The sequence below is a fragment of the Pseudophryne corroboree genome, chromosome 4 (assembly GCF_028390025.1).
Source record: "Pseudophryne corroboree isolate aPseCor3 chromosome 4, aPseCor3.hap2, whole genome shotgun sequence".
Classification (NCBI taxonomy): Eukaryota; Metazoa; Chordata; class Amphibia; order Anura; family Myobatrachidae; genus Pseudophryne; species Pseudophryne corroboree.
The window spans coordinates 554124158-554151095 of record NC_086447.1 but is presented as its reverse complement, the minus strand read 5'-3'; the positions used below and the strand labels follow the sequence as shown (position 1 = coordinate 554151095).

The 26938-nt window shown below is 41.2% G+C and overlaps 1 protein-coding gene across 2 annotated transcripts; it reads right to left on the bottom strand.

Moving 5' to 3' along the window:
- Positions 1-1306: 1306 nt before the first annotated feature.
- Positions 1307-26938, bottom strand: MYB (MYB proto-oncogene, transcription factor). Of its 2 annotated transcripts, XM_063917374.1 has the most exons (16): positions 26640-26938; positions 23006-23120; positions 22191-22262; positions 21299-21391; positions 20739-20959; positions 19059-19290; positions 17549-17617; positions 17022-17126; positions 15409-15651; positions 14112-14468; positions 13513-13658; positions 13008-13122; positions 12776-12901; positions 10878-10985; positions 10246-10353; positions 1307-2609 (listed from the first exon to the last, which is right to left on the bottom strand). In XM_063917374.1, the coding sequence occupies exons 1-16, from the start codon at positions 26663-26665 to the stop codon at positions 2499-2501; spliced, it is 2247 nt and encodes a 748-aa protein (XP_063773444.1). In that variant the 5' UTR covers positions 26666-26938; the 3' UTR covers positions 1307-2498. The 2 variants fall into 2 exon arrangements, with proteins under 2 accessions (XP_063773444.1, XP_063773445.1); XM_063917375.1 differs by lacking the exon at positions 14112-14468 and having other exon boundaries at positions 26640-26935.

Genomic DNA, 26938 nt, shown 5'->3' with positions numbered 1-26938 from the left:
TCAAAGTAGCGGAGGACGGATTGCCGGGCCGCGTAGCTGTGGCTAGTCAAGCTGCGGCGGGTCTCCCCCTCTGTGCGCTGCACTTTTCATACAGCGCTGACGGCGCGCCTGGTCGGAAGACGGAGCGCCTGGGTCGGGAGAACGGAGCGGCAGACGGCTTTGGACGGAGCGGCTGGGCTAAGTGGCAGTGCGGTAGTGAGCGGCGCACCCAACGGACCCCACACAGCGGGGCGGCCGCCTGCGCTGACCGCCCCGTTTCCCCAGCATACCTTTTGTAGGAGGTCTGCGACGGGCTTCTAAGCTCAGAGCTCTCCGGTCATAGCTGCGACGGGGCTTCTATCTGTAAGCTCCGTCCAGCTGTTGATCACTTTTTCATGGCTGTAACGGGGCTTCTTTCTGTAAGCTCCGTTCAGCTGTTGCAGACAGTGGGCTGCCTGTGGCTGTGAGGGTGCTCTTTGTGAGGACCAACACGCCATGCGCTGCCCATGCAGCGGCACTATCCCGGACCCATGTTTTTCAAGAAACTGGGAAGGGATGTAGTAAAAAGTAAAAATTAATAAAAATCTTCCACCAAGTGTGGGAAGTCCCCACAAGCCTTGTTCTTGCTGTGAGCACGGAAAAAACACTGAGGTCGTACACTGAGGTACTCTGGGATATGGAGGGGTGGAGAGTTCTAAATTTAAATATTCAGTGCCTTTGTTTCTGCTACGCCGTCCATATCCCAAGAGTACTCCAGTGACCCCTAGTGGATGAAAAAGAAAATCTGGACATGCTACACTTTATAAAGCTTTAATTTAAGGTCTAAGCTTCAGATTGACCTATCATAGAATTTACTAAGCAATTTATGGATTTCAAAGGTTTCAAAAGATGTAAGAATTACTATACAGAAAGGATAATGGAGAGGTGGAATAGCCTTCCATCAGAGGTGGTAGAGGCTAAGACATAAGAATATCCTTACAAAGAACTAAGGGTCCAATAGGGTTGAGGTTACAAAAAGGTAAGAAAGAGGCAGACTTGATGGGCCAAGTGGTTTTTATCTGCCATCAAATTCTAAGCTTCTAGGTTTACTCCTTAACTACAGCTAGAAATCTAATCCACACTAACTTTTAATTCCTTTTCTAAATACTATTACTGGACCTAGCTGACATTTTTTTCTAGCTGTCTTTAAGCTATAAGTTGAACTTCGAGCACGCATCCTACTAACTCCATTCCACAATATTTTGCCAGATATGCACAAATAAAATATTACATAATACCACCTCCTCCTTTGTTTCTTCAATATTTTTTTTAAAAACAAAACAATATGTATTTTTTTAGAAAACACTCTTTATTTTATTTTCATGTATTTTTTTTTACAAAGGCAGTATAAAATAAGTGCAGAGATGCTGCACTAAATCCTTTAAGGCAGCAGATTCAAATTATACAAACTTTTCTCATCACGTCCAGACAAAAGGCAGTAACTATACAAAACAACAGAACATTCGGTCAGAAAGTGAGGACTCAAAATAGAACTCAGGTGAAACAGACAAAAGAAATAAAAACATGAATACATAAATGCAGTCTTCTCCCAAACAACTGAAGGTGCAATTTTCAAAACAGTCTCCCAGTATTTTTTTATTTCTAGAAAATGTATAAAATGGTTCTTTAAAAAGTACAAAAATGTTATGAAATGCTAGTGCACAATTAAGCAGATATCAACATAGTGGTCTTTTTATACATATTCCAATTATGTTTTCACAATGCCAGCATGTCTACATGCTACAGTTATAGCAGCAGGGATCGGGGGTAAATAAAAAATATACAAAAACCCAAACAAATTCTTGGCAATTTATTCATAAAAAATTAAATTAGTGAATAAAAATATAATTTCTTTTTTTTTATTAAAAATATTTTCAGTCAGTAGCCATTTAAAGCAAGCTAATTTTATATAAAAAAATGTAAAAAATAAAATTAGCACGCACACTGATATGTTTAAAAAAAAAAAATTTGAAAATTGTTTTACAAGTTTGAGTATTCACAATATTGATTCCCATTTGTGTCTGTTATAAATATTGAATTGTAGTAATGCTTGGTACTGTTGTGTATCAATGCATTTTGTCTAATGGCAATTAACCAAAAACTGGTAGAGTTCCTCTTGGTAATATGCCAAAAATATATAAACAACAATACTGGTAATAAGTTTGCTTGTTCTTAACAACAGGTTCATTTTGTGAAAACTAAATTACAATGCAACACCTAAATATATAGGCAGAATTGTCACTTTTTAAGTGTGGAAATATCCATCCCCCAGTAAATTCTTTGGCTGGATGAAAATCCAACAATATGCTCAGTGACTAGAACAAAATGCACTTGGTGCTTCTCCCAACTGTTGTACCACAACAAAATTCTCCCAATTAACAAAATTCCCAAAGCTTCATGTAGAGGAATTGTTCAACAAAATTCCAACTGTGTTGAAGTGTTTCTAGAATGATAATGCTAGTTCAGTTTCCGCTGTGTCATCACATGACAAGTGTGGATACATTTTTCATGTATTTGTGATACATTTCTGTATACAGTTTCTGCTCTTCTGTTTTTCCACAGGACATTACTTCCCATGTATTGTTAAGTTGCTGGGGGGAGAGGAGAGAGGTTATTATTATTAAGTCTACAAGTATGCAAGGAAGTTTTTAGTTTCATAGAGATGGTTTCGATTTGGTCTTCATAATCAAAAATGTGCACCTAAAAATAACAAACTCTTGTGTTATGCATTATGTTAGGTATTTTACACCTAATGTAATAGCAATACCAATAAAACAGAAGTTTCTACGAACATTGGCCCTCATTCCGAGTCGTTCGCTCGGTATTTTTCATCGCATCGCAGTGAAATTCCGCTTAGTGCGCATGCGCAATATTCGCACTGCGACTGCGCCAAGTATCTTTGCTATGAAGAAAGTATTTTTACTCACGGCTTTTTCATCGCTCCGGCGATCGTAATGTGATTGACAGGAAATGGGTGTTACTGGGCGGAAACACGGCGTTTTATGGGCGTGTGGCTGAAAACGCTACCGTTTCCGGAAAAAACGCAGGAGTGGCCGGAGAAACGGGGGAGTGGTTGGGCGAACGCTGGGTGTGTTTGTGACGTCAAACCAGGAACGACAAGCACTGAACTGATCGCACAGGCAGAGTAAGTCTGGAGCTACTCTAAAACTGCTAAGTAGTTTGTGATCGCAATATTTCGAATACATCGGTCGCAATTTTAAGAAGCTAAGATACACTCCCAGTAGGCGTAGGCTTAGCGTGTGTAACTCTGCTAAATTCGCCTTGCGACCGATCAACTCGGAATGAGGGCCATTGGCTGCATCTTTACTTGGCATTACTAAGCAATAACATTTGAATTCTGCAACATGTGAACATGTATATTTGTCAATTAATTTGGTACTCTGTGATGATATCAACTATTAATCTACAAATATGTACTACACATAAGTCCTACCATCTGTTTCTTACATAAAATACTAGTATACAGAATAGATAAAGCACCAGCATGTTGGGTGTATTGAAGCAAAAATAAGAATTTACTTACCGATAATTCTATTTCTCGTAGTCCGTAGTGGATGCTGGGGACTCCGTCAGGACCATGGGGAATAGCGGCTCCGCAGGAGACAGGGCACAAAAGTAAAAGCTTTAGGATCAGGTGGTGTGCACTGGCTCCTCCCCCTATGACCCTCCTCCAAGCCTCAGTTAGGATACTGTGCCCGGACGAGCGTACACAATAAGGAAGGATTTTGAATCCCGGGTAAGACTCATACCAGCCACACCAATCACACTGTACAACCTGTGATCTGAACCCAGTTAACAGCATGATAACAGCGGAGCCTCTGAAAAGATGGCTCACAACAATAATAACCCGATTTTTGTAACAATAACTATGTACAAGTATTGCAGACAATCCGCACTTGGGATGGGCGCCCAGCATCCACTACGGACTACGAGAAATAGAATTATCGGTAAGTAAATTCTTATTTTCTCTGACGTCCTAAGTGGATGCTGGGGACTCCGTCAGGACCATGGGGATTATACCAAAGCTCCCAAACGGGCGGGAGAGTGCGGATGACTCTGCAGCACCGAATGAGAGAACTCCAGGTCCTCCTCAGCCAGGGTGTGCGCCTGACCAAGTAGCAGCTCGGCAAAGTTGTAAAGCCGAGACCCCTCGGGCAGCCGCCCAAGATGAGCCCACCTTCCTTGTGGAATGGGCATTTACATATTTTGGCTGTGGCAGGCCTGCCACAGAATGTGCAAGCTGAATTGTACTACACATCCAACTAGCAATCGTCTGCTTAGAAGCAAGAGCACCCAGTTTTTTGGGTGCCTACAGGATAACAGCAAGTCAGTTTTCCTGACTCCAGCCGTCCTGGAAACCTATATTTTCAGGGCCCTGACAACATCTAGCAACTTGGAGTCCTCCAAGTCCCTAGTAGCCGCAGGTACCACAATAAGCTGGTGCAGGTGAAACGCTGACACCACCTTAGGGAGAAACTGGGGACGAGTCCGCAGCTCTGCCCTGTCCGAATGGACAATCAGATATGGGCTTTGTGAGACAAAGCCGCCAATTCTGACACTCGCCTGGCCGAGGCCAGGGCCAACAGCATGGTCACTTTCCATGTGAGATATTTCAAATCCACAGATTTGAGCGGTTTAAACCAATGTTTGACAGGGCCGAAATTTGAACCTTAATGGACCCCAATTTGAGGCCCATAGACACTCCTGTTTGCAGGAAATGCAGGAATCGACCGAGTTGAAATTTCTTCGTGGGGCCTTCCTGGCCTCACACCACGCAACATATTTTCGCCACATGTGGTGATAATGTTGTGCGGTCACCTCCTTCCTGGCTTTGACCAGGGTAGGAATGACCTCTTCCGGAATGCCTTTTTCCCTTAGGATCCGGCGTTCCACCGCCATGCCGTCAAACGCAGCCGCGGTAAGTCTTGGAACAGACATGGTACTTGCTGAAGCAAGTCCCTTCTTAGCGGCAGAGGCCATGAGTCCTCTGTGAGCATTTCTTGAAGTTCCGGGTACCAAGTCCTTCTTGGCCAATCCGGAGCCACGAGTATAGTTCTTACTCCTCTACGTCTTATAATTCTCAGTACCTTGGGTATGAGAAGCAGAGGAGGGAACACATACACCGACTGGTACACCCACGGTGTTACCAGAACGTCCACAGCTATTGCCTGAGGGTCTCTTGACCTGGCGCAATACTTGTCCAGTTTTTTGTTCAGGCGGGACGCCATCATGTCCACCTTTGGTCTTTCCCAACGGTTCACAATCATGTGGAAGACTTCCCGATGAAGTCCCCACTCTCCCGGGTGGATGTCGTGCCTGCTGAGGAAGTCTGCTTCCCAGTTGTCCACTCCCGATATGAACACTGCTGACAGTGTTATCACATGATTTTCCGCCCAGCGAAGAATCCTTGCAGTTTCTGCCATTGCCCTCCTGCTTCTTGTGCCGCCCTGTCTGTTTACGTGGGCGACTGCCGTGATGTTGTCCCACTGGATCAATACCGGCTGACCTTGAAGCAGAGGTCTTGCTAAGCTTAGAGCATTGTAAATTGCCCTTAGCTCCAGTATATTTTTGTGGAGAGAAGTCTCCAGACTATATCACACTCCCTGGAAATTTTTTCCCTGTGTGACTGCTCCCCAGCCTCTCAGGCTGGCATCCGTGGTCACCAGGACCCAGTCCTGAATGCCGAATCTGCGGCCCTTTAATAGATGAGCACTCTGCAGCCACCGCAGAAGAAACACCCTTGTCCTTGGAGACAGGGTTATCCGCTGATGCATCTGAAAATGCGATCCGGACCATTTTTCCAGCAGATCCCACTGAAAAGTTCTTGCGTGAAATCTGCCGAATGGAATCGCTTCGTAAGAAGCCACCATTTTTCCCAGGACCCTTGTGCAATGATGCACTGACACTTTTCCTGGTTTTAGGAGGTTCCTGACTAGCTCGGATAACTCCCTGGCTTTCTTCTCCGGGAGAAACACCCTTTTCTGGACTGTGTCCAGAATCATCCCTAGGAACAGTAGACGTGTCGTCGGAAACAGCTGCGATTTTGGAATATTTAGAATCCACCCGTGCTGTCGTAGAACTACTTGAGATAGTGCTACTCCGACCTCCAACTGTTCTCTGGACCTTGCCCTTATCAGGAGATCGTCCATTTTCTTTGAAGAAGAATCATCATTTCGGCCATTACCTTGGTAAAGACCCGGGGTGCCGTGGACAATCCAAACGGCAGCGTCTGAAACTGATAGTGACAGTTCTGTACCACGAACCTGAGGTACCCTTAGTGAGAAGGGCAAATTTGGGACATGGAGGTAAGCATCCCTGATGTCCAGGGACACCATATAGTCCCCTTCTTCCTGGTTCGCTATCACTGCTCTGAGTGACTCCATCTTGATTTGAACCTTTGTATGTAAGTGTTCAAATATTTCAGATTTAGAATAGGTCCCACCGAGCCGTCTGGCTTCAGTACCACAATATAGTGTGGAATAATACCCCTTTCCTTATTGTAGGAGGGGTACTTTGATTATCACCTGCTGGGAATACAGCTTGTGAATTGTTTCCAATACTGCCTCCCTGTCGGAGGGAGACGTTGGTAAAGCAGACTTCAGGAACCTGCGAGGGGGAGACGTCTCGAATTTCCAATCTGTACCCCTGGGATACTACTTGTAGGCTCCAGGGGTCCACTTGCGAGTGAGCCCACTGCGTGCTGAAACTCTTGAGACGACCCCCCCACCGCCCCTGAGTCCGCTTGTACGGCCCCAGCGTCATGCTGAGGACTTGGTAGAAGCGGTGGAGGGCTTCTGTTCCTGGGAATGGGCTGCCTGCTGCAGTCTTCTTCCCTTTCCTCTATCCCTGGGCAGATATGACTGGCCTTTTGCCCGCTTGCCCTTATGGAGACGAAAGGACTGAGGCTGAAAAGACGGTGTCTTTTTCTGCTGAGATGTGACTTGGGGTAAAAAAGGTGGATTTTCAGGCTGTTGCCGTGGCCACCAGGTCCGATGGACCGACCCCAAATAACTCCTCCCCTTTATACGGCAATACTTCCATGTGCCGTTTGGAATCTGCATCACCTGACCACTGTCGTGTCCATAAACATCTTCTGGCAGATATGGACATCGCACTTACTCTTGATGCCAGAGTGCAAATATCCCTCTGTGCATCTCGCATATATAGAAATGCATCCTTTAAATGCTCTATAGTCAATAAAATACTGTCCCTGTCAAGGGTATCAATATTTTCAGTCAGGGAATCCGACCAAGCCACCCCAGCGCTGCACATCCAGGCTGAGGCGATCGCTGGTCGCAGTATAACACCAGTATGTGTGTATATACTTTTTAGGATATTTTCCAGCCTCCTATCAGCTGGCTCCTTGAGGGCGGCCGTATCTGGAGACGGTAACGCCACTTGTGATAAGCGTGTGAGCGCCTTATCCACCCTAAGGGGTGTTTCCCAACGCGCCCTAACTTCTGGCGGGAAAAGGTATACCGCCAATAATTTTCTATCGGGGGAAACCCACGCATCATCACACACTTCATTTAATTTATCTGATTCAGGAAAAACTACAGGTAGTTTTTTCACACCCCACATAATACCCTTTTTTGTGGTACTTGTAGTATCAGAAATATGTAACACCTCCTTCATTGCCCTTAACATGTAACGTGTGGCCCTAAAGGAAAATACGTTTGTTTCTTCACCGTCGACACTGGAGTCAGTGTCCGTGTCGACCGACTGAGGTAAATGGGCGTTTTAAAGCCCCTGACGGTGTTTGAGACGCCTGGACAGGTACTATTTTGTTTGCCGGCCGTCTCATGTCGTCAACCGACCTTGCAGCGTGTTGACATTATCACGTAATTCCCTAAATAAGCCATCCATTCCGGTGTCGACTCCCTAGAGAGTGACATCACCATTACAGGCAATTGCTCCGCCTCCTCACCAACATCGTCCTCATACATGTCGACACACACGTACCGACACACAGCACACACACAGGGAATGCTCTGATAGAGGACAGGACCCCACTAGCCCTTTGGGGAGACAGAGGGAGAGTTTTCCAGCACACACCAAAACGCTATAATTATACAGGGACAACCTTTATATAAGTGTTTTCCCTTATAGCATCTTAATATATAATCATATCGCCAAATAAGTGCCCCCCCTCTCTGTTTTAACCCTGTTTCTGTAGTGCAGTGCAGGGGAGAGCCTGGGAGCCTTCCCACCAGCAGTTCTGTGAGGGAAAATGGCGCTGTGTGCTGAGGAGAATAGGCCCCGCCCCCTTTTCGGCGGGCTTCTTCTCCCGTTTTTCTGACAACCTGGCAGGGGTTAAATACATCCATATAGCCCCAGAGGCTATATGTGATGTATTTTTAGCCAGTATAGGTACTTTCATTGCTGCCCAGGGCGCCCCCCCCAGCGCCCTGCACCCTCAGTGACCGTTGGTGTGAAGTGTGCTGAGAGCAATGGCGCACAGCTGCAGTGCTGTGCGCTACCTCATGAAGACTGAGAAGTCTTCAGCCGCCGATTTCTGGACCTCTTCTCTCTTCAGCATCTGCAAGGGGGTCGGCGGCGCGGCTCCGGTGACCCATCCAGGCTGTACCTGTGATCGTCCCTCTGGAGCTAGTGTCCAGTAGCCTAAGAAGCCAATCCATCCTGCACGCAGGTGAGTTCACTTCTTCTCCCCTAAGTCCCTCGTTGCAGTGAGCCTGTTGCCAGCAGGACTCACTGAAAATAAAAAACCTAATAAAACTTTTACTCTAAGCAGCTCTTTAGGAGAGCCACCTAGATTGCACCCTTCTCGGCCGGGCACAAAAACCTAACTGAGGCTTGGAGGAGGGTCATAGGGGGAGGAGCCAGTGCACACCACCTGATCCTAAAGCTTTTACTTTTGTGCCCTGTCTCCTGCGGAGCCGCTATTCCCCATGGTCCTGACGGAGTCCCCAGCATCCACTTAGGACGTCAGAGAAATACAGGAGTTGGGGGTATACACAAGACAATTCTAAACCACATACATATCACCAAACCACCGGTATATGTAAAGCTTTAGATATTGAGGAAATTACACCCAAATCTGAATATTCAGCTTTTGGTGTAATTATATTTTATTTATATTTCAGTGCTATAGCATACCACATGGGGCTGTGTTTAGGTAGTGCTAGTTTTAGATAAGAGTGGGAACAATTGTAAATATCTGACTGCCACATTTTAATATACTAGATTGGTTGCACTAGTTTTAGAACTTACAGTGGATTCAATTTTACAATCCAATAAGGTTTTCATATAACACCTAACAACTTCTGTATCATATTCTCAATAATCTTATTTAGCCACTAAGCGTCAGAAAATGACATGTAAACATCAGATTATGACGGTAGTTACAACTATAGTTGTTTCTAATTTTTTCTCTAATTCCCTATCCACCCCCAGCCTTTTAAGTACAGAAAATGATTGGAGCCAGTAAATAGGTCATTGAAAGCAAACACTATAGCTGCATTCAATGTTAACGAAGCAATACGTTTTCACTTTCATTGAATCACTCACATTTTCCAAGATGTGAGCTAATGCGGCCATAAGCAAACAATTTGTTGGTTCACGTTGAGTTTGGAGTGGTATTCATGCTATGTCATTCAGTCTAACAATTTAGCTCTTGAGTGATCCCATTCCATTGTAGTCTAATTTGTTCCTTTCTGTGCTGTATAAACATTGTATGGATTAGCCCTCACATGATTAAGTAGTACTGATATCCTTCTTGCGCTGCCAATTGTACCTGATTTTCACATATCACATCATCAATTAGCATATACTCAGAAATCTTACAGCCAGTACACTGCTGTATACAGATACCCCAGTGCCTGACGGGTACAACCAAAACAGTACAAATTACTACTGGCTCACAGTTTGATTTTGAGAGAGCTATATAATAATTTCAAAAGTTCCGTCCCATTTCCCCAATGCACACACAGTAGAAGCCTGAGCATGCATCCAAATGGATCCCATGATGGGACAGACTTATCAGGAGGACCGGGAGGTAGGGATAACTATGGGAGTGGGGTGGTCAGAATGAAGCATCAGGAGAAAAAAAGAGAGTCGGAATATAGCTGCTACTGAGTGGGTGGGGAACAGCAGACAGGGGATGCGACCTTGGGAGGGGGATTAGGGTTGAGACAGAGGTGATCCAGTATATGCCTGGTCTGTTATACTAGATTTTATAATAATTACCTGTAGTGGGCTTGTCAATGCTCTATTCCTGGGCACAGTAAAATATTTCACTCTGTGGTCTTCTCTATCTGACATAGGTTTCATTAGCAGGGAACTAGTAAGTAGATTCTGAAAAATATAGACCGGAATGGTTGCAGATGAATAAAACAATATTGCTGTAAAAGTTGTTTCCAGTTATACAAAACACCAGTTGATTTAGTGAATATACTAGGACAGTGACCGTCAGGCCCATTCTAGTAGGAGCCGAATGGTTACTGCTGGAGACATGAGTTGTATCCACTATTAGATCCTTGTGATTTTGGATAAATAACTTCCTTCCTGTGGGTCCTATTTTCTGAAGAACAAAAAGCTTTACCTTACACATCAAAATTTTTGTAAATAAACCACACAGCTTTCATGCAGGGAAACTAGTCTTGACCAATTCTGCAAACAGCGCTGTCTAAAATTTGCTGCTCTATATAAATTAATTAATTAAAATATTCTACAGAAATATCACAAATAAGAAAGAAATAGCTAATCTGAATCTTATATTACTTTAGATTTAAGATGTAAAAGAAGGTGGTCAGTGCCCATTAGTTACATTTGCTGCTTATCTCTTTCCTATATAGCACTACGTTGCATACTGTACTTACTGGAGTATCTTCTAGAATATTCTGCTGTGTGAATAACTGAGCAGTGAGGTTTTCATGATCCCAGTGGCCAGAGAAGAAGTTGCCAACCTTATAAGTTGGAGACTCCACCTGAGAATGAGAAGAAATAGAAACAGTGTAAGTGACTTATTTGTATTCCTGTAGGAACAAACCATATGTTTTGTCACCAAATTTACATACAACACAACATTTAAATGAGATATAAATTAAATACATTTAATAACTGTAGTTTTTTTTATATTAGGTGTATTCTGGGATAATATGCATGTTATTGTAGGCATATCTTCTGTTCTTGCAGCAATATAGGTCACCTTCACAATTAATTCTGTAACAAGGACTACACAATCTAAAAATCTGATCCAATTACAAATGACACCAATATCTATATAATAAGTTTTTATTATTTATTAGCATTCACTTATATAGCCCAACATATTCTATTATGCTATTTGACTATATGTAACTATTATGTGCTTCCCTTCAAACTATTGTTTTTTGTTATTTGCTATGTTATAGACTCCCTGCACTATTATTTTCGAGACTAACATTTAGCAATTGCATTTATCATAAGAATACGCATACATAAATTATGTGGAAGCATTATTAATTTTGTATATACAAATAAACTACATAGAGACACCTGCAAATGTTTTTGTCCTACTAAAAAGTTAGATTTTTTTTTCTAGACAACATTGACGTTGCATTTTGAGAATTAACCAAGTGGTTTTCACAAATACAAGTATTCTCATTACTCATCATCTTTATAGGCACAACAGAACATTTACAAAGCAGCATATTTTAAAGTGGCCGGGTCTTCTGCGATTTTGTCCAACAGTTTTCAAGGGGCAATATTAATAAGAAAAACATGCCTGGTTTTGTATTTACTATTACTGCCCCATTAAATACAGCGGTGCAAGTTGCTGAAGATGTAGGGTTTTGAAAATCACTGCTTAGTAAATTTACTCACTACTTTAACATTTTTTTTATTATTATTTGTTCTGTGTACAGGAAAGTAAATGAAAAAATATTTTTATAAACTATTCTGGACAAATGAAAAATCCCTCTATTGGAGATGGTTGCTTAACGGGCAGCCAGTAGTCTTCTGTGGGCGTTCTGCTGCTTCCCACTCTAAATAAATGTGATAAGAAAATAAAAAATGTACATCTGTAATATGAAAAGGGAATAGTGGAGTTGGAGGGGGAAATCCTTAAAACACATAGGAGAAAGTTTCATCTGTAAGGACAAAAAAACAAAAACAAAAAAAAAAGCGATGGTGGTGCTTCCAATGGGTGGTTGTAACACAGAATATACTGGAAGCTCCTCTGTACAATTTGTTATACTAATAGATTACATTATAACTCCACGGCATATTATGGGAACATTTTAAAAATGGAAGGTAATCTTCTTTGTAAACTTTGCAGATTTTATGTAGATATTGTGAAAAATTATCAAACTTACTTCAACAACAATTTGTTATATGCTGAATAAAAAAAAAAAAACTTTTCAACCCATTTTAATAAAAAATAACTTTTTTTTACAAAAGGCAATTTATTTCTTGCCAGACAAAAAAAATGACAGATCATGCCCTGGTGATGAGAAAGCCTTTACTTGCATCCTATACTAACAATTAGCCCAGTACAAGTGATATGAGGTAATACAGTGGAAGAAAATGTTTCAGATGATGAATCACTTCCTGAGATGAGGCCCATAAAACACAGGTCAAATAGCCCTGATGTGTCAAATATCTACACTTCATATTAAACATTTGACTTCATGGAGTTTTTATTATTTTACAGCTGTAAGGATGTTTCATTCTAGGGTATCAGTTATTCCACAGTGACTATAAGGACTCAGAAACCCCTGGAGACATGTGCAATCACCTCTTGCTTAATTTTCTTTAACAGAGGCTCATCACTCTCATGGAGCTCAGGTCCAATGCCAGACTCGTCAGACTCCTGTTTGATGACTTCTTGAAGGTCTTCTGCAAGATGTGAGGGGGTGTGATGCTAAAAGAACAGGAGAGAGAATATGCTGACTGAGAAAACATAATTCACCACTTACTCTTTCTGTTCAAATAAGCAGATAAGATATGCAGTTTGTCTGCTAACTCACCAAAAGTTTTAGTGGCCCGTATTTGAATTCCTGAGCTGCTAAAGCATTTTTGAAAGGCGTAGGAGTTCTTGGAGAGCTATCCAAAATTGATCTTCGCATAGCTGGAGTCCTAAGGCTATAAATGACAGGAAACATGTAGGTTTAGCATTCTTCACAATCTCCAAATTGATATACAGTAAGCATGACATTTTACAAATAAGTCTTATGTAATTAAAGAAACACATCTGTTTGGGAAACATACTTCACTATTAATATGACAAAACAATGAAAAAATGCATTCTTGCAAGCAACAGTGAAGGTGAAAGTCAAACATGCCGACATACTAAATTTTCTAGATTTACATTTCCTCCTCCGCTTTAGTGGCAATTATTTTACTAATGAACTCTTTGCATAAACACAGAACACTACTAACTGCAACAGATACAGGTGTATGTGGTGCCTGGGTGTGATAATAGCAACCAAGTGTAATGAACATGGAATAAACCAGAAAGCAGAAATAACATACATATGATTTTCTTTTTGAAGTCGTGGCGTTTGATCCCGGTGAAGTGGTGTGGTTATGGTAGACTTATGAGAGGCACATAGTGGGGTGGAGGTGAGAGTGGGGTGCTCCATATCCAAACTGTCATGTGCAGCTGAGGGGTTTAAGAACTGCAAAGAGTAGGCAAATTGGTTAATGGTTTTAGCGGTTAGAGGTACTATACATAGAGAAAAGAAATATATTATTGTAAATACACACAAGCAATAACACTAGCCAGCAAGTGAGTTATAGTGTTATGGGAATAACATAAAGCAGTTAGTTATTGAGAAGAGCGTTACAGAACACCATCACTGAAGGACCGAAATGCAAGAGCCAAGTCAGGAAAGCACCAGCAACTTTACCAAGTAACTTAACCCTCCTCCAGAATGCAAAACAAAAACACCAGTTAGTATTGCTGGTAAACTAATGTCACAGCTCAAATTTTAACAGTGATTGAACCACAGTGTGAAATCAACGAGTGTAAGAGGAATTAGTCATTTTTTCCAAACAAATTAGTTTCTTTATTGTTAATTCTCTAGTGACTGCTGAGAATTAGTGAGAGCTTTGCAGAAGTCTTCATCTACCTGAGAGGGAGAGAAAGGCAGGTTCTCGATATGGGAGCGCTTGGGCGTAGAACTGTCGGCCAGGTTGAAGAGACCACTCTCTCCACTGGCTAAGCAACTCAGACGCCCTCTCTTTTTGCACAGGACGATCAGCGGTGACAACGTGCATTTTGGGGAATTTGAGTAGCTGGGCGAGGTGAGCGAACCCACATACAACATGCTTTTGCTTAAGTTTGTATTGGGTTCATCTCTTGGGCTGCACAGGCTGCCCATCCCCTCCGGAGGCTCTGAGTCTCGGCCTGAGGAAGATTTGCTAGGTGAGGAATCTGCTTGCTCATTGGATTCAAAACTGTTGCGTTCACCCCACGACGAAGAATCCTGAAAACAATGTAGGAGGCACGGAATTTTAACATAATATAAGGTGCCACCTCAAACAGTTCTATAAAAAAAAAACATTTGAGGCACAGATTTGTCTATTACAACTTGCCAAAACGTACAGAGATTTAGTGATAGGACACAGTGGATCTCCAGGTTCTTGTTTTAGAATTACGCTTGGCTCTATAAGGATTATCTAATGCATTCCATACATCTGCACCACGATTCACCATTCTGCCGATGGGATCTGCTGATCCATCAAGGATTTTCCGAAATTCAACATGTTAAAAATCCCCAACTTGCCAATTCTGGGTTGGAATCAAGGAATCGAGATAATCCATGTTGGATTTCTTTAATTCCCCGAGCCCGGCAGAATGGGGAATTGCCCGGTACAGACTAAATGTCTGAGCCCCTTAATACTATGATCAAATTTTCTGTACCTGCAACATTTTCATGAGTACAATACATTTTTTTTTTGGGGGGGGGGGGATAAAAGAGCACTGTGTTTTTGTAGTAACATGAACAGGCAATTAATACTTTCTTAAAACAAAAGAAGCACATGAATTGAAGCATTAATAAAAATATAACATGCAGGCTTGTTAAGCTTGAAAAAGAGGGGCAAGCGTTTTATGCAATTTAATAAAATTAATTACAGTGTGCCGAAATGTGCACAGACATACCCACTGAAGTTCTAGTAAAACAAAAGTTATTCTGAATGCAAAGTAAGGAACATGCCTCTTCCATTTACAACATGCAGCCAATGTACTCTAGGTCAGTGTGAACACACTAAAATATAATTCTTGTTAAATTAAGTGAGCCAGAAAAAACTAAAGGCTATGGTCTTGTTCTTCATCTGAGTGTTGGGACAAATGAGTTCTGTCTTCTAACGCCACGTATAAACATAAATTATGTCTTTACCTACACGAATTCCAGTACTACTTACAGAATCTATAAGCTGAAGTGTTTCCGAGTATTCAGGCATGTTTTTCATCTGTATTAATAAGTTGACCCCAAAGCACCTGGCAGGAGAAGCACTTTCTTCGGGAAGGCAGCCATGGTCTGCTGGTGGGGAAGGTGTAGACATATGGGGCTCACCCAGGCAGGACACTGGAGCACTGTCCCCATGGGGTCTAGAGTTGTCAGCAATTGTTGTACTGTGCCATACAGGATAGGCTTCTGCATGGTTCTGTGAGACAGAAGGTGAAAACGTAAAAAATCTGAAAATTAAAAAAAGTTAAAAAGAAGGAACTTAGAATGAAATTGCTCAAGGTGTCTCACACACAGCTAGGGGCCAGATAAAAGCTGTTGCATCATCTGAAAAACTTACACTTCTGAAACAGTTGTCAAGATGTTTCCTTTCATTAATGTAGTACCCTGCTTGAAATGTGTGTGTTGTGTCATCTTGCAATATTACTATTTCATATTGCAGATCTCCTCAAGTGGCAAGGTCATTGTTTGTGTGTAAAAACAATCAGGAAGTTTAAATACTAATTCACTTAATATGCTCGGTAATCACCAACACCTTACATCTGAATATTATGCTTGCCCTATGCAATTAATTCATTTTTACGTTTTAGAACATTGCTTAAATTTACTATTTTGCATTATCTATTTGCAATTTAACCAGAACAAATACTTGTAATGTAAGTATATCTACAATTTTTAATATGAGTAACATATATTATATCAAATAAAGGGTATTGATAAGAAATTGTCTTTTTCACACACTTGTTATGAAGAACAAAAGTTGTATTTAAGATGCAGACCACATGATGCATTTCATGGTGTCCTGTACTGTGTGTAAATAAGTAAACACAGCTCTAGTGGTAGCATTCAGGACCAGTGGGATTCTGTTATGTAGAAGTAAAATTACCCATGCAAGCAGCTATATACTGTAGGACAACAGGCCAGCTATAGCTGGGCACAAGGGCTGTAAACAAGAGCGATCCCTGCTAAGATTCTTCTTGAGATTTGAGAGGGACATTATAGGGTATGGCAGTAAATGATGTCATTTTCCCACTGCACCAAGAGCAGAAATATGGTCAGAAATGAACCTGAAGCTAGGTCTGAATCTCATCCGATTTCTCTACCAACATGAGTGGTCAAAATGAACAATAATCCTATAGCTCAACCTTCAGGTCTAGATTCATGATCTGCCTGTTGGCCATCTTAAGACATTTCCACTGGATGTGATACGACAAGGTGGCAGATAATTTTAAATGTTCCATGAGAAACGTGTAAACACAGATTAGAGAATAATAATAAAAATAAATCTTGTTTGTTTAGCTACTGTATTTACCAGTGGAAAAACTCAAGCAACAGAGTAAAACGCTAAGGGAAAGGATTTAAACAAAAATAATTTAAATTTACTTTTACTGGTCCTTTAATAATATATAATTATATTAATATTATTTATTACTACCAGTTATTTATATAGCGCACACATATTCCGTAGCGCTTGACAAGAGAATATTTGCCCATTCACATCAGTCCCTGCCCCAGTGGAGCTTACAATCGATATTCCCTACCACATGTACACGCACACACACATCTTACTGGTATTGCTGGATGTCCCTTTAGTTCATTCTCTGTTGACATAAGAAGTAATTCTAGTTCTTTTATCCTCTTTTCCTTTTCTGGATCTTCATCATTATAGTGCCTCTGGGGAACATAGGACAATTTTTTTAAATAAAAAAAATCAATTGTACATGCCATGCTGCAACACCTTAAACTGGTACATTATTACTTAAAGGCTTAAATGTGGCCAATGCATTTATAATAGAAAAACAATGTATATCCAGATCTAAAGACTGCGATAACAAAACACACACTGGCAATGAGTCCACTATTCTCGCTTAGTCATTGCTTCCTCTTTCCTGGCTTTTCTCTCCGCTGTATGTGTGCTGTCATCAACATAATGAATTACCTCTTGTAAGGAGGTCCTAAATACATCCATAAAATAGCATGGTCTATTCCAAGGGTTCTACTACTTCAAAAACATGTAAAAAATATGTGCACATAAACACTAATATGTTGTCATGTATGATATTAAATACATACTAAGTTAATTGTAAGAAAAGTACCTGAACAACAGCCGTTGCTGGTTGGGGGACATTGACAATATTTACATGCAGTGCAACAGGATAAGGTGCCTGTAAATATAATTAAAAATAGTAATTAATACTAGATAACACAAATAATATATTTTACATAACAACTTTCAGTCGTGTTGTCACTGCAGACAATTTAGACAGCATAGACCCAAACAAGCAACCACTATTTTATTACTTGCTGTTTGCTTGTTTGGGACTATGCCATGCCTGAGCGATACCGTTCCCTTTCTCGTCAAGTGTGTATGCTGCCGCCGACAAGCGATGCGCGGCCCTGCGGGTCGTTAACGACCCTCGCCGTCGCATGCAGCTCAGTTTGGACTGTCATCCAAGAGCTGCCTGCACCGCCCGGCCGCTGTGTAACGTCACTGAGCGATATGGTCATCATATCGCTCAGTGTGAACGCCCTGCCGCCGACCGCCCTGGCCAGGGAAACACTAGGCAAAGTTGCTCGCAGAGCACGTCGCCTAGTGTGTAACCACCATTACGATAAACAGTAAACATGAGCTATTGTTACTAAAACACTGGAAATGACACAAATGCCAAATAAGTTAATAATAAGGTAAAAGTTTGACTGTATTATGACTAAAATGTTAGCATGAATATTTGCATTATTTTCCACATATTCAAACAAGGTGGGATTTGGTCATGTACTTAAAAGAACTTTGTGATTTTGCGGTCACCAAAAAATTTAATCTGAGCAGGATTTTAATTGCTTGGCCTTTTAAGAACCTATTTCACTAACCAACATCTATTTTATAGACAGTCATAGTGGTACTATGAAGATACTACCATTAAGCAAAGAGGAAAAAAAATCTATCATGACTTATAAATGAAATAAATGATCAAATATCAACTGTAAAAGAAAATCATTTGGGATCTAGTGCAGTATTAAAATGATAAAGAAATACTTATACTGCTTTACCACTATAACAAAAAGAAACCCTTTCAGTGTAGTGTATTTTGGAAATGGAAGGGTTAAGTGATGTTATCCATGTTACAACATGACCTATCTGATCCACCCTGTGGAATATAGTCAGAATATTGTTTCCAGAGAGCATATGTACCTGTCTGTCATTCACTAAAAGGGCAAGTTTACTTCAGGTTTCAGAAATTATTTTTGTATCCAAATGCCAAATCAGTAAGGTGAAACCAAAGTAATTATTTAAAAATAAAAAATTGTATAACTTTATTTGTTTATTGGTTGGCTATGGAGGGATATTACCCTTACTAAATTAGTCTGCAACTGGAAGGAGTCCAAGTAGGTTTTAAAAACTAGGCAAAATTTACATCCAGGGGTCAAAGTAACTTGTAAGCACAGCTATTTGTTGTGTTTTTGAAAGTGCAAGAAACATATAAAAGCAAGAAAGATGCATAAACCTAAGCAAGCCTTCAAAACGTTTCAAACAGAAATTTCTATGTAGCAAAGCCTGTTTGGAATTAATTTTAGGAAGTATATTAATTTGTATTTTATGAAGCTTACATTCTGTGGCTCAGCCAAATGGTAGTAAGAGAAGTTGTTCACTGCATGGCCACTTTGAGACACTTGTGTGGAATGTGGGGTTTGAGTGGTGAAGCCCAACAAGTGGTTGCTTTTTGGGAAGATTGTTGCTAAAGAAGGCTGGTTGGTTTTGGATGATTCCTGCAGATAACCTTCCTGTTCGACCTTGCGACGCATAGTAGAATTCCAGTGGTTCTTAATAGCATTATCCGTCCTGCATGGAACAATGCAAATAGTAGAAACGCTTAACAAAGAGATATGTGTAAATCAGGACTTAAGACATGAAGTACTCTCCATATGCATATTTATCTGAGATATATACAGGTTGAGTATCCCATATCCAAATATTCCGAAATACGGAATTTTTGTGAGAGTGAGATAGTGAAACCTTTGTGTTCTGATGGCTCAATGTACACAAACTTTGTTTAATACACAAAGTAATTAAAAATATTGTATTAAATGACCTTCTGGCTGTGTGTATAAGGTGTATATGAAACATAAATGCATTCTGTGCTTAAACTTAGGTCCCATCGTCATGATATCTCATTATGGTATGCAATTATTCCAAAATACGGAAAAATACAATATCCAAAATACTTCTAGTCCCAAGCATTTTGGATAAGGGATACTCAACCTCTATTGTTTAACTCTACTAAGAGTGTGGGTTTTACTGGAATACACTCCTTGTAGGCCTGAGTGTTAAGTTGGATACACACTTACTCTACGTACAAGCTTATCATATTCTGGAACCGCCCACAGAACCTTCATAAACTTTCCTATCCAATTACATCCCCACTGCACAGTCCACACATATCCTCACATAATATCTCTCTCTTCACTTTCACATCCTCCTGACCCCTAGCCAACATTGCTGTGTGACCACATCATACAGCCCACCAAGGAGCTTTGCACTCTAGAGGATCATTATGCAATAGATAACACCTATCCTTGTGTATCAATGCATATTTCAGTATAGATTGTAAGCTTGCGATCAGGGCTGCGCTATATTAGGAACTGTTAATAAATAAATATCTGCTGACCAATTCAGGTAAGCATATTCACTTAGCGATCAATCCTTCTATTTGTTGTCCTGACGTCCAGCTTTGACATCAGTCCTTGCAGCCAGTGTACAGGTGGTCCATACAAACAGCTAGATAGGTCGATATATCTGCAAATATATCGGGCATCGGCTGTGCTGCAGGGACGATGCGATATGTCTGAACGACGTAATTCACAGAGATATTAGGTGTATACATCTGCCGAGCCACTACCGATACATCGTCCGTTCACTCGAATGGACGATATATAGCCAAGCGTGTACCCAGCATCAGGTATTAATACCTCACAAGTATTCTGTGTAGGTCATGTACTAAAAGGAGTGTATGAATACTCTAAAGCATGCTGTACAGGAAACCTGCAAATGTTTTAAAGAAATAATACATTTTATTGAATTCCAGTGGTTTAGGTTTACATCAATAAAATCTAATGAAACGTTACATGAAAGACCTGGAACAATTTTTATATGCAGAGGACCTATAAATATGGAAGGGTAACCAACATTATAAAAACACTGGACTCATAAAATAAAAATTGTAATAAACTTCTGAGAAGTTAATCCCCATTTAATGAAAACAATGTTCAATGTGATATCTGTTACATTACCTCCCAGGAAGAAGCTTTGCGATTTCTGCCCATCTATTGCCCAGGCGTTTGTGAGCATCATAAATGATTCTATCCTCTTCCTCAGTCCAAGAGGTCTTCTTCACTTCTGGATTGAGATGATTGTGCCACCTCTCTCTGCACTGCTTACCGATTCTCCCTTTCAAGTGCTTGGCAATCACAGACCAACGTTTGGGGCCATATTTCTGCACTAATTCTATCACCTTAAAAAATATATGGAACATGAAATCTGTTTTACAAATATTATTGCATTTCTTTTGGTCTAAAATACTTGTATCTAGCAAATGCTTCAAAACGATATCATAAATATATGCGCATATCTAAGCAGAATTAGATCTAAGATGCAATCAGCCTTGAGATTACTTTATGCTCTACATGATCCAACATAACATTTATTGTTTTACCATGTTTTAGCACATTACAACAGACATATTAGTTGGGAATTATTAAAAACAGGCATATCAGTAATAGAAAAGATATAAAGTGTGGTGGGCTTATTAGATAACTCTATACAGAGGAATAAAACAGACTTGAGAGCTTACCCGCTGATCTTCTTCTTTAGTCCATGGCCCTTTAATAAGTTCAGGGTTTAAAACTTTCTGCCATCGATGTTGGCACTGAACATCTGTTCGGTTCTTAATTTTTTTCAGGAGGAAAGAGAAAACAAAAGCATTTAGTCCAATTTGTTTTTTTATATTTTACTTTAAGTTAATAAAATTGTGTTATTTATCTTAATAGAAAATGAAGCCTGTGTTTTTCATAGTGTTTCTTCTAATCTGTATATGTCTGTTTTATTTTATTTTTTAAAGAGCAGTACATTCGTTTAGCCAACAGGTGTCATTGCTACAGCTGCTGTCTATTGAAATCAATTGTATGACACCTGTAAAACTGGGTACACACTATACAATGTGTGTACCCAGCGACATCAGCAGCGACGGCACCCGGCGGGGGAGCCTGCATCGGCAAGTGCATACACACTTGGCGATGCCGGCAGTGACAGAGCGACGGCCATGCTGCATTCAGCAGCATGGTCCTTGTTAACAACATCCCAAGTCGGAAGGAGCGCGCATCGTCAGCGACATAGTGCATACACACTGGACGATTTGGACATTTTGTTGTTCTGATCTGTCGGAATCAGGCAAATCGTTCAAAATATCAGCAATATTCAGTATTAGATCCCGCAAAGATCACTGGAAACAGTGGGACTGGCAGTCTATAAAGTATTTAAAAAAATAATAAAATAATACTTGTAAAAATGTGTTGCTAACATTTCAATGACATTTCAAAGCAATAGCATATAATTTAATGCAATTAAGTATCACGTAAAGAACAAATGTATAATGAACATATATACTTTATGGCACACTTGAGATCCATTAGGATTTGTAAAGATCAGAATGACATGATGTCCACACAAATAGTTAAAAGACTTACAGGAAGGAAACTAGCTACAACTTTCCAGTCTTCTGTGCCATTCTGTTCCACTAGTTTTTTAAGTTTTTCATCCTAGAACACAAGAAAAACATAATATAAAACAACATTCTGACAGAGACGTGTTTTTACATGGCATCTATAATCTTAGGGCTTTGTCGAAGGTCAACTTCCAGATGAAGTATTGCCAATAATGATAGTACCCATCTATGTTTTTTTGGCAAGTTTACTGAAATTCACTAGTTCTAGAAAAGGTCTTGCAGCATGTTCTAATGTTTTCTAAAATATGTCAAAGGAATTTCAATTGTATATTAGCTACACTAAGTGCAACAGTGACAAATAAAATTAGTCAGTCAATTATATGCAAGACCTGTCTCTATAACCTAAATATTCTTCATGGATTGTAATTAAATCTAAAAAAAATAGAGAAAGTCTTGCACTATCTGTATTTAAAGTACTATAGAAAGGCTGCATATCAATGGAGTAACTGATAACACCAATTGAAATACAACAGAGGTTGTAATTTCTGAATTTAAAATAACTGTAATCGATGTTAGTCTTACAGATTTAAAGATCCTGTTACATCACATACATAGTACAAATGGCTACCTGCCACTTGACATTGAGAAAATGGTCACTCCCTTTCATTCTCTAAGCAACCACATTACAACAACCTAGAACCTGAATACCAGGGTGATACTGAATGAGGTTATATTCCCTGACAAATGAATAGTGGACAAAACATATCACAAAGGAAACGGTAAGCGTGCGCAAGTGTGTTAGAGGTGGGATCACCAGTCATGCAGCAACACACATACCTCTTCCCGCGTCCATCGAGTTTTGCCCAAGTGCCGTTTTCCTTTGGAGAAAAGACCATCGTAATCATGCTCATACATTTCTATGTCATCATCTTCTTCATCTGAACTATATATGCTGCAGACAGAAACAAACATGACATAAGTAAAAGTGGTCACTGTAGATGTTCAAATTTCCCTGTTACAAAATGACAAGTAGACAGAAAAGGACACAGATCTCCCTAAAAATCTGGAAATCATGCACAACTTGATTTTTCTCGCTGCTCCACTGCACTGTGATACTCTGAACAGGTTCTACTGTTTTTGGTATCCACAGATACAAGACAAAGGTCCTGGCAGACTGTTCATTGCTCTGCATGTTCAGACCTGCTTCTGCTGTCAGATGAGTGGCAAATTGCACATTTGGCAATCTTTCCACCAATAAAGTCAAAATAAACCTGAATGTCTGAGGATAGTAAAAGAACCTGATATTGTGTGTCATTTACACAAGCAGGACCTAAGATTCTTTATGTGCTTTATGAAATAAAACATTTGTGTATATCTGGAGGCAACCCAAACCTTTGTCTTCACTTTCTCTAGACTCATCAGAATGAAGGAAGGAGCTTATGCCCTGACCTTCTGTTGTGGTATACATCTATGCTGTGTACAACTTAGTAACACATTATGTCAAGAGAAAATCTATGTACATAAAGCTAAACAACACCATTGCATTCTAAGGAAATATGCTTCAAAATATAAAATAAACAGATGGTAAGCATGATCTGGCAAATTAATAATAATATTAATAATAATAATAATAATAATAATAATAAATATGCATAAATAGTTTAATATTAGTTAAAGAGAAGAAAGTATTTATTGTTTTAAAATGATTGCTGGCTGACATAAACAAGAGCAACATCACTAATGTACAAGACTGCTTTACTAAAGTGAATTTGGCCAAACGTCACAGCTATCACATTGTTTTGTATACAAACACAATTACCAACACACCCGCAGTTCATGGTCAAGCAGACAAGAGCAGTTTTACAAGAGAACTTCAGAGCTACCAAAGAAAAAGTCAATAATACCCTGTTCAAAATCAGGCAATGCAGTTTTACTTTAGCAGAGACACTCTTATTTAGCACCTTGCCAATGCTATTTAAGTCTCCATCCAAAATACGTTGTGCTGTTTTAGAATTACTATGTCAGCCTAATTTATGACTAAGGGATTTCCCCGTAATGAACATTTTAAGTGAAAGGAAAATGTCAGTGTTCGCACAATCACTATTTTTAAATAAAATAAAAAGAGGACCACTAAAAGAAGATGAAATGGTTAGGTTGCATTAGCACTATAATCTAGTTCTGGTATGTTTCATTAATGAAATGGGGTATATTCTCAAACAGGACACTCATTTCAGGTTTTCATATGTACCCTAACAAAGCATTTATCTTGGCGTAAAAAACAGTGTTTTACACCAGATGTCCCAGTATGGAAAAAAGATGATGTTAAATGAAACTGCCTGATGAAAGAGAGATCATCTGCCTTGATAGAGCAAGTATTTGAAGCTTAGTAAGAAAGCAAAAAAATAAGAGGCAGACCAAAGACAGTTGGAAGCCGCTTGATATTTACTTTTGTGTCATCACATGTACATTACTACGATAATAAGAGAGGGGAGGGGGTTAAAGAATTTGACCAGTTTCATCAGAAGAGTGTGTGGTTAGAGTAAGGTAAGCAGTAAGTTATAACTTTGAAAGGAACTCAGTTATGCAATGGTCTAAGAGGTAAAGGGGAAGATAGATGGGCAGATGGGTGGGGGCTGTTTTTTTTTTTTTTGCCGCTTTTACAAACAGGCCAAGTCACACACACTTGCTCGATAGTTAAGAGCCGCTATAGGAGTAGTTAACCCCTACATGCTGGACGCTATTGGTTCTAGCCTGCATATTATCTTGAAAAACTTTAATAGGTGTATAGATAGATATAGGTATAATATATATATATATATATATATATATATATATATATATATATATATATATATATAAAATCTCACTCTTTACCAACAAAATCTTAATCCATGTAGATTTCTTACAGACTTTCTGGTTACTGTGACATAACTGTTATGATAAGGTTACTGAGGCAGTGTCAAAACCACACTGATTTGACACCTTAAACAGTGGAGGATGCAAAATGATTAATATGCAGTATCTGTAGATTAGTTATATTTTAAGACTGTTTAAAATAAAGATGAATCCAAGAACATATCTATTCACATGCAAACACACATGCATGTGACAGTTTTCGGATATTTCCCTTTCCAACAACAAAGTAGTTGCCACAGGGCTAAGAACATAAGAGAGTACAAGCAGGTGTAAATGCCTCATGCAAGGTGGAAGTGAGGAGCATTAGGTGCTGAACATGCCACATAAGGGGTAGAAACGAAAATAAACTGTCAGCTCCTTCGCTGTGTATAGTGCAGTGAGAGTTCCTGCATCAGGGTTCTGTGCTGCGATAATAGTCACACATCTGTGCTGTCCTCACATCACCCACATCCAGCTCATCCTCCTCTACCTGCAGCAGCAGCAGCCTGACATCGCCGCTAACTCTGACACATCCCTTTCTGTTTATTTTCCCAGACATGTGATAGCTGTTCCTGCATGCGTAATGTGCCGCTGTGCATGCCCTCTGGATGTTATCCCCATGTGCTGCTCTGCATGCCCAGCTCCTGCCCTCACCCTGAGCATACACTCACCTGCCTTTGCGTGTATGGACCCGGGCACACGGGAGGGGGCAACTAATGGGAGACCCCCCCTGCAGCCACTGGTCAGGGCTAGGCAGGGCAGCTTTCACTCATACAATGGGGGAGGGAGCGTGTACCCCCAATCGTACTGCAAAGTTGCCTCTCATGTGCCAGCAGTGCGCTAATCGGTGCTGTAGCCACAGTTACCCCGCACTGCAGCAGCTGTGCGAACAGGGCACTGCTAGTGCCGCGGCCCCGGGCACATGCTGCCACTCGGGAGAGGACATTCCCATTGGCAAAAGCGCAGCAGGTGCCCGAAGTGAAAGGAAAAGCGGAGTCTGTGCCCCCACGTGTGCGGCTGCAGCACGGGCACCCCTGGCGAGATCCCATGCCTGGGTCTGGGTGAGACCTGTGGGTGAGTATACGGTGGCCTGTCCTCAGCACCGCCTCCTGGGGTATCAATCATGTGCCCACCCAGCGCCCCCCACACTGATGTGCCGGCTCCGGTCATATAGCTGCCGGCCTCCAGGAGCGGGTCACCGGCTGTTGGGGTGTGTGTATATATGGTGCATGTAAAGTGTGGGGGCGCCGTGTAGCAGGTGTCAGGGCTGGCCGTCACCTGCCCCTTGCACCCTCACTGCACCTGCAGCCATACAGTACGCCTGTCACTCACACCCCCACCTGCCATATGCCACACAGCATAGTGCCCGCAGCAGCAGCAGGGGGCATGGCAGCGAGCACCGTGCACTGAGGGCACCCTCCGCCCAACAGCAGCTTCCACACTGGGACGGGGCAAGGTGACTCCGCTAGATGACACTGCATCCTGCATCCTCCGGGCAGCTGGGTCCCCATCATCCCGACATCACCGGCACAGCGGAGTAGCGGCAGCCAGCGCCGGCACACTGCAAGGTTATTACCTGTTTCTCGGTCTCCTGGGCATCATCCTCACAGCGGCGGCAGCAGCAGCAGCGGGCACTGTGCTGCACTGGGACTGGCGGCGGAGGTGATGGCAGCAGCAGCAACTAGTGGATGTGTAGCGCTATGAGAGAAGTTTCTCAGGAGGAGCCGCAGAGGGAGGGGAGCCGGCGGGGAGGGACAGGGGAGGGGGTGGCAGCCTGAGAGATGAAACACGGCTCACTGTAAACACAGCACGGGGAGAGAGTCCCTCAAACAAAAGCCCATGGGACACTCCCCCCTCCCGCCAAATCTGGCGCCC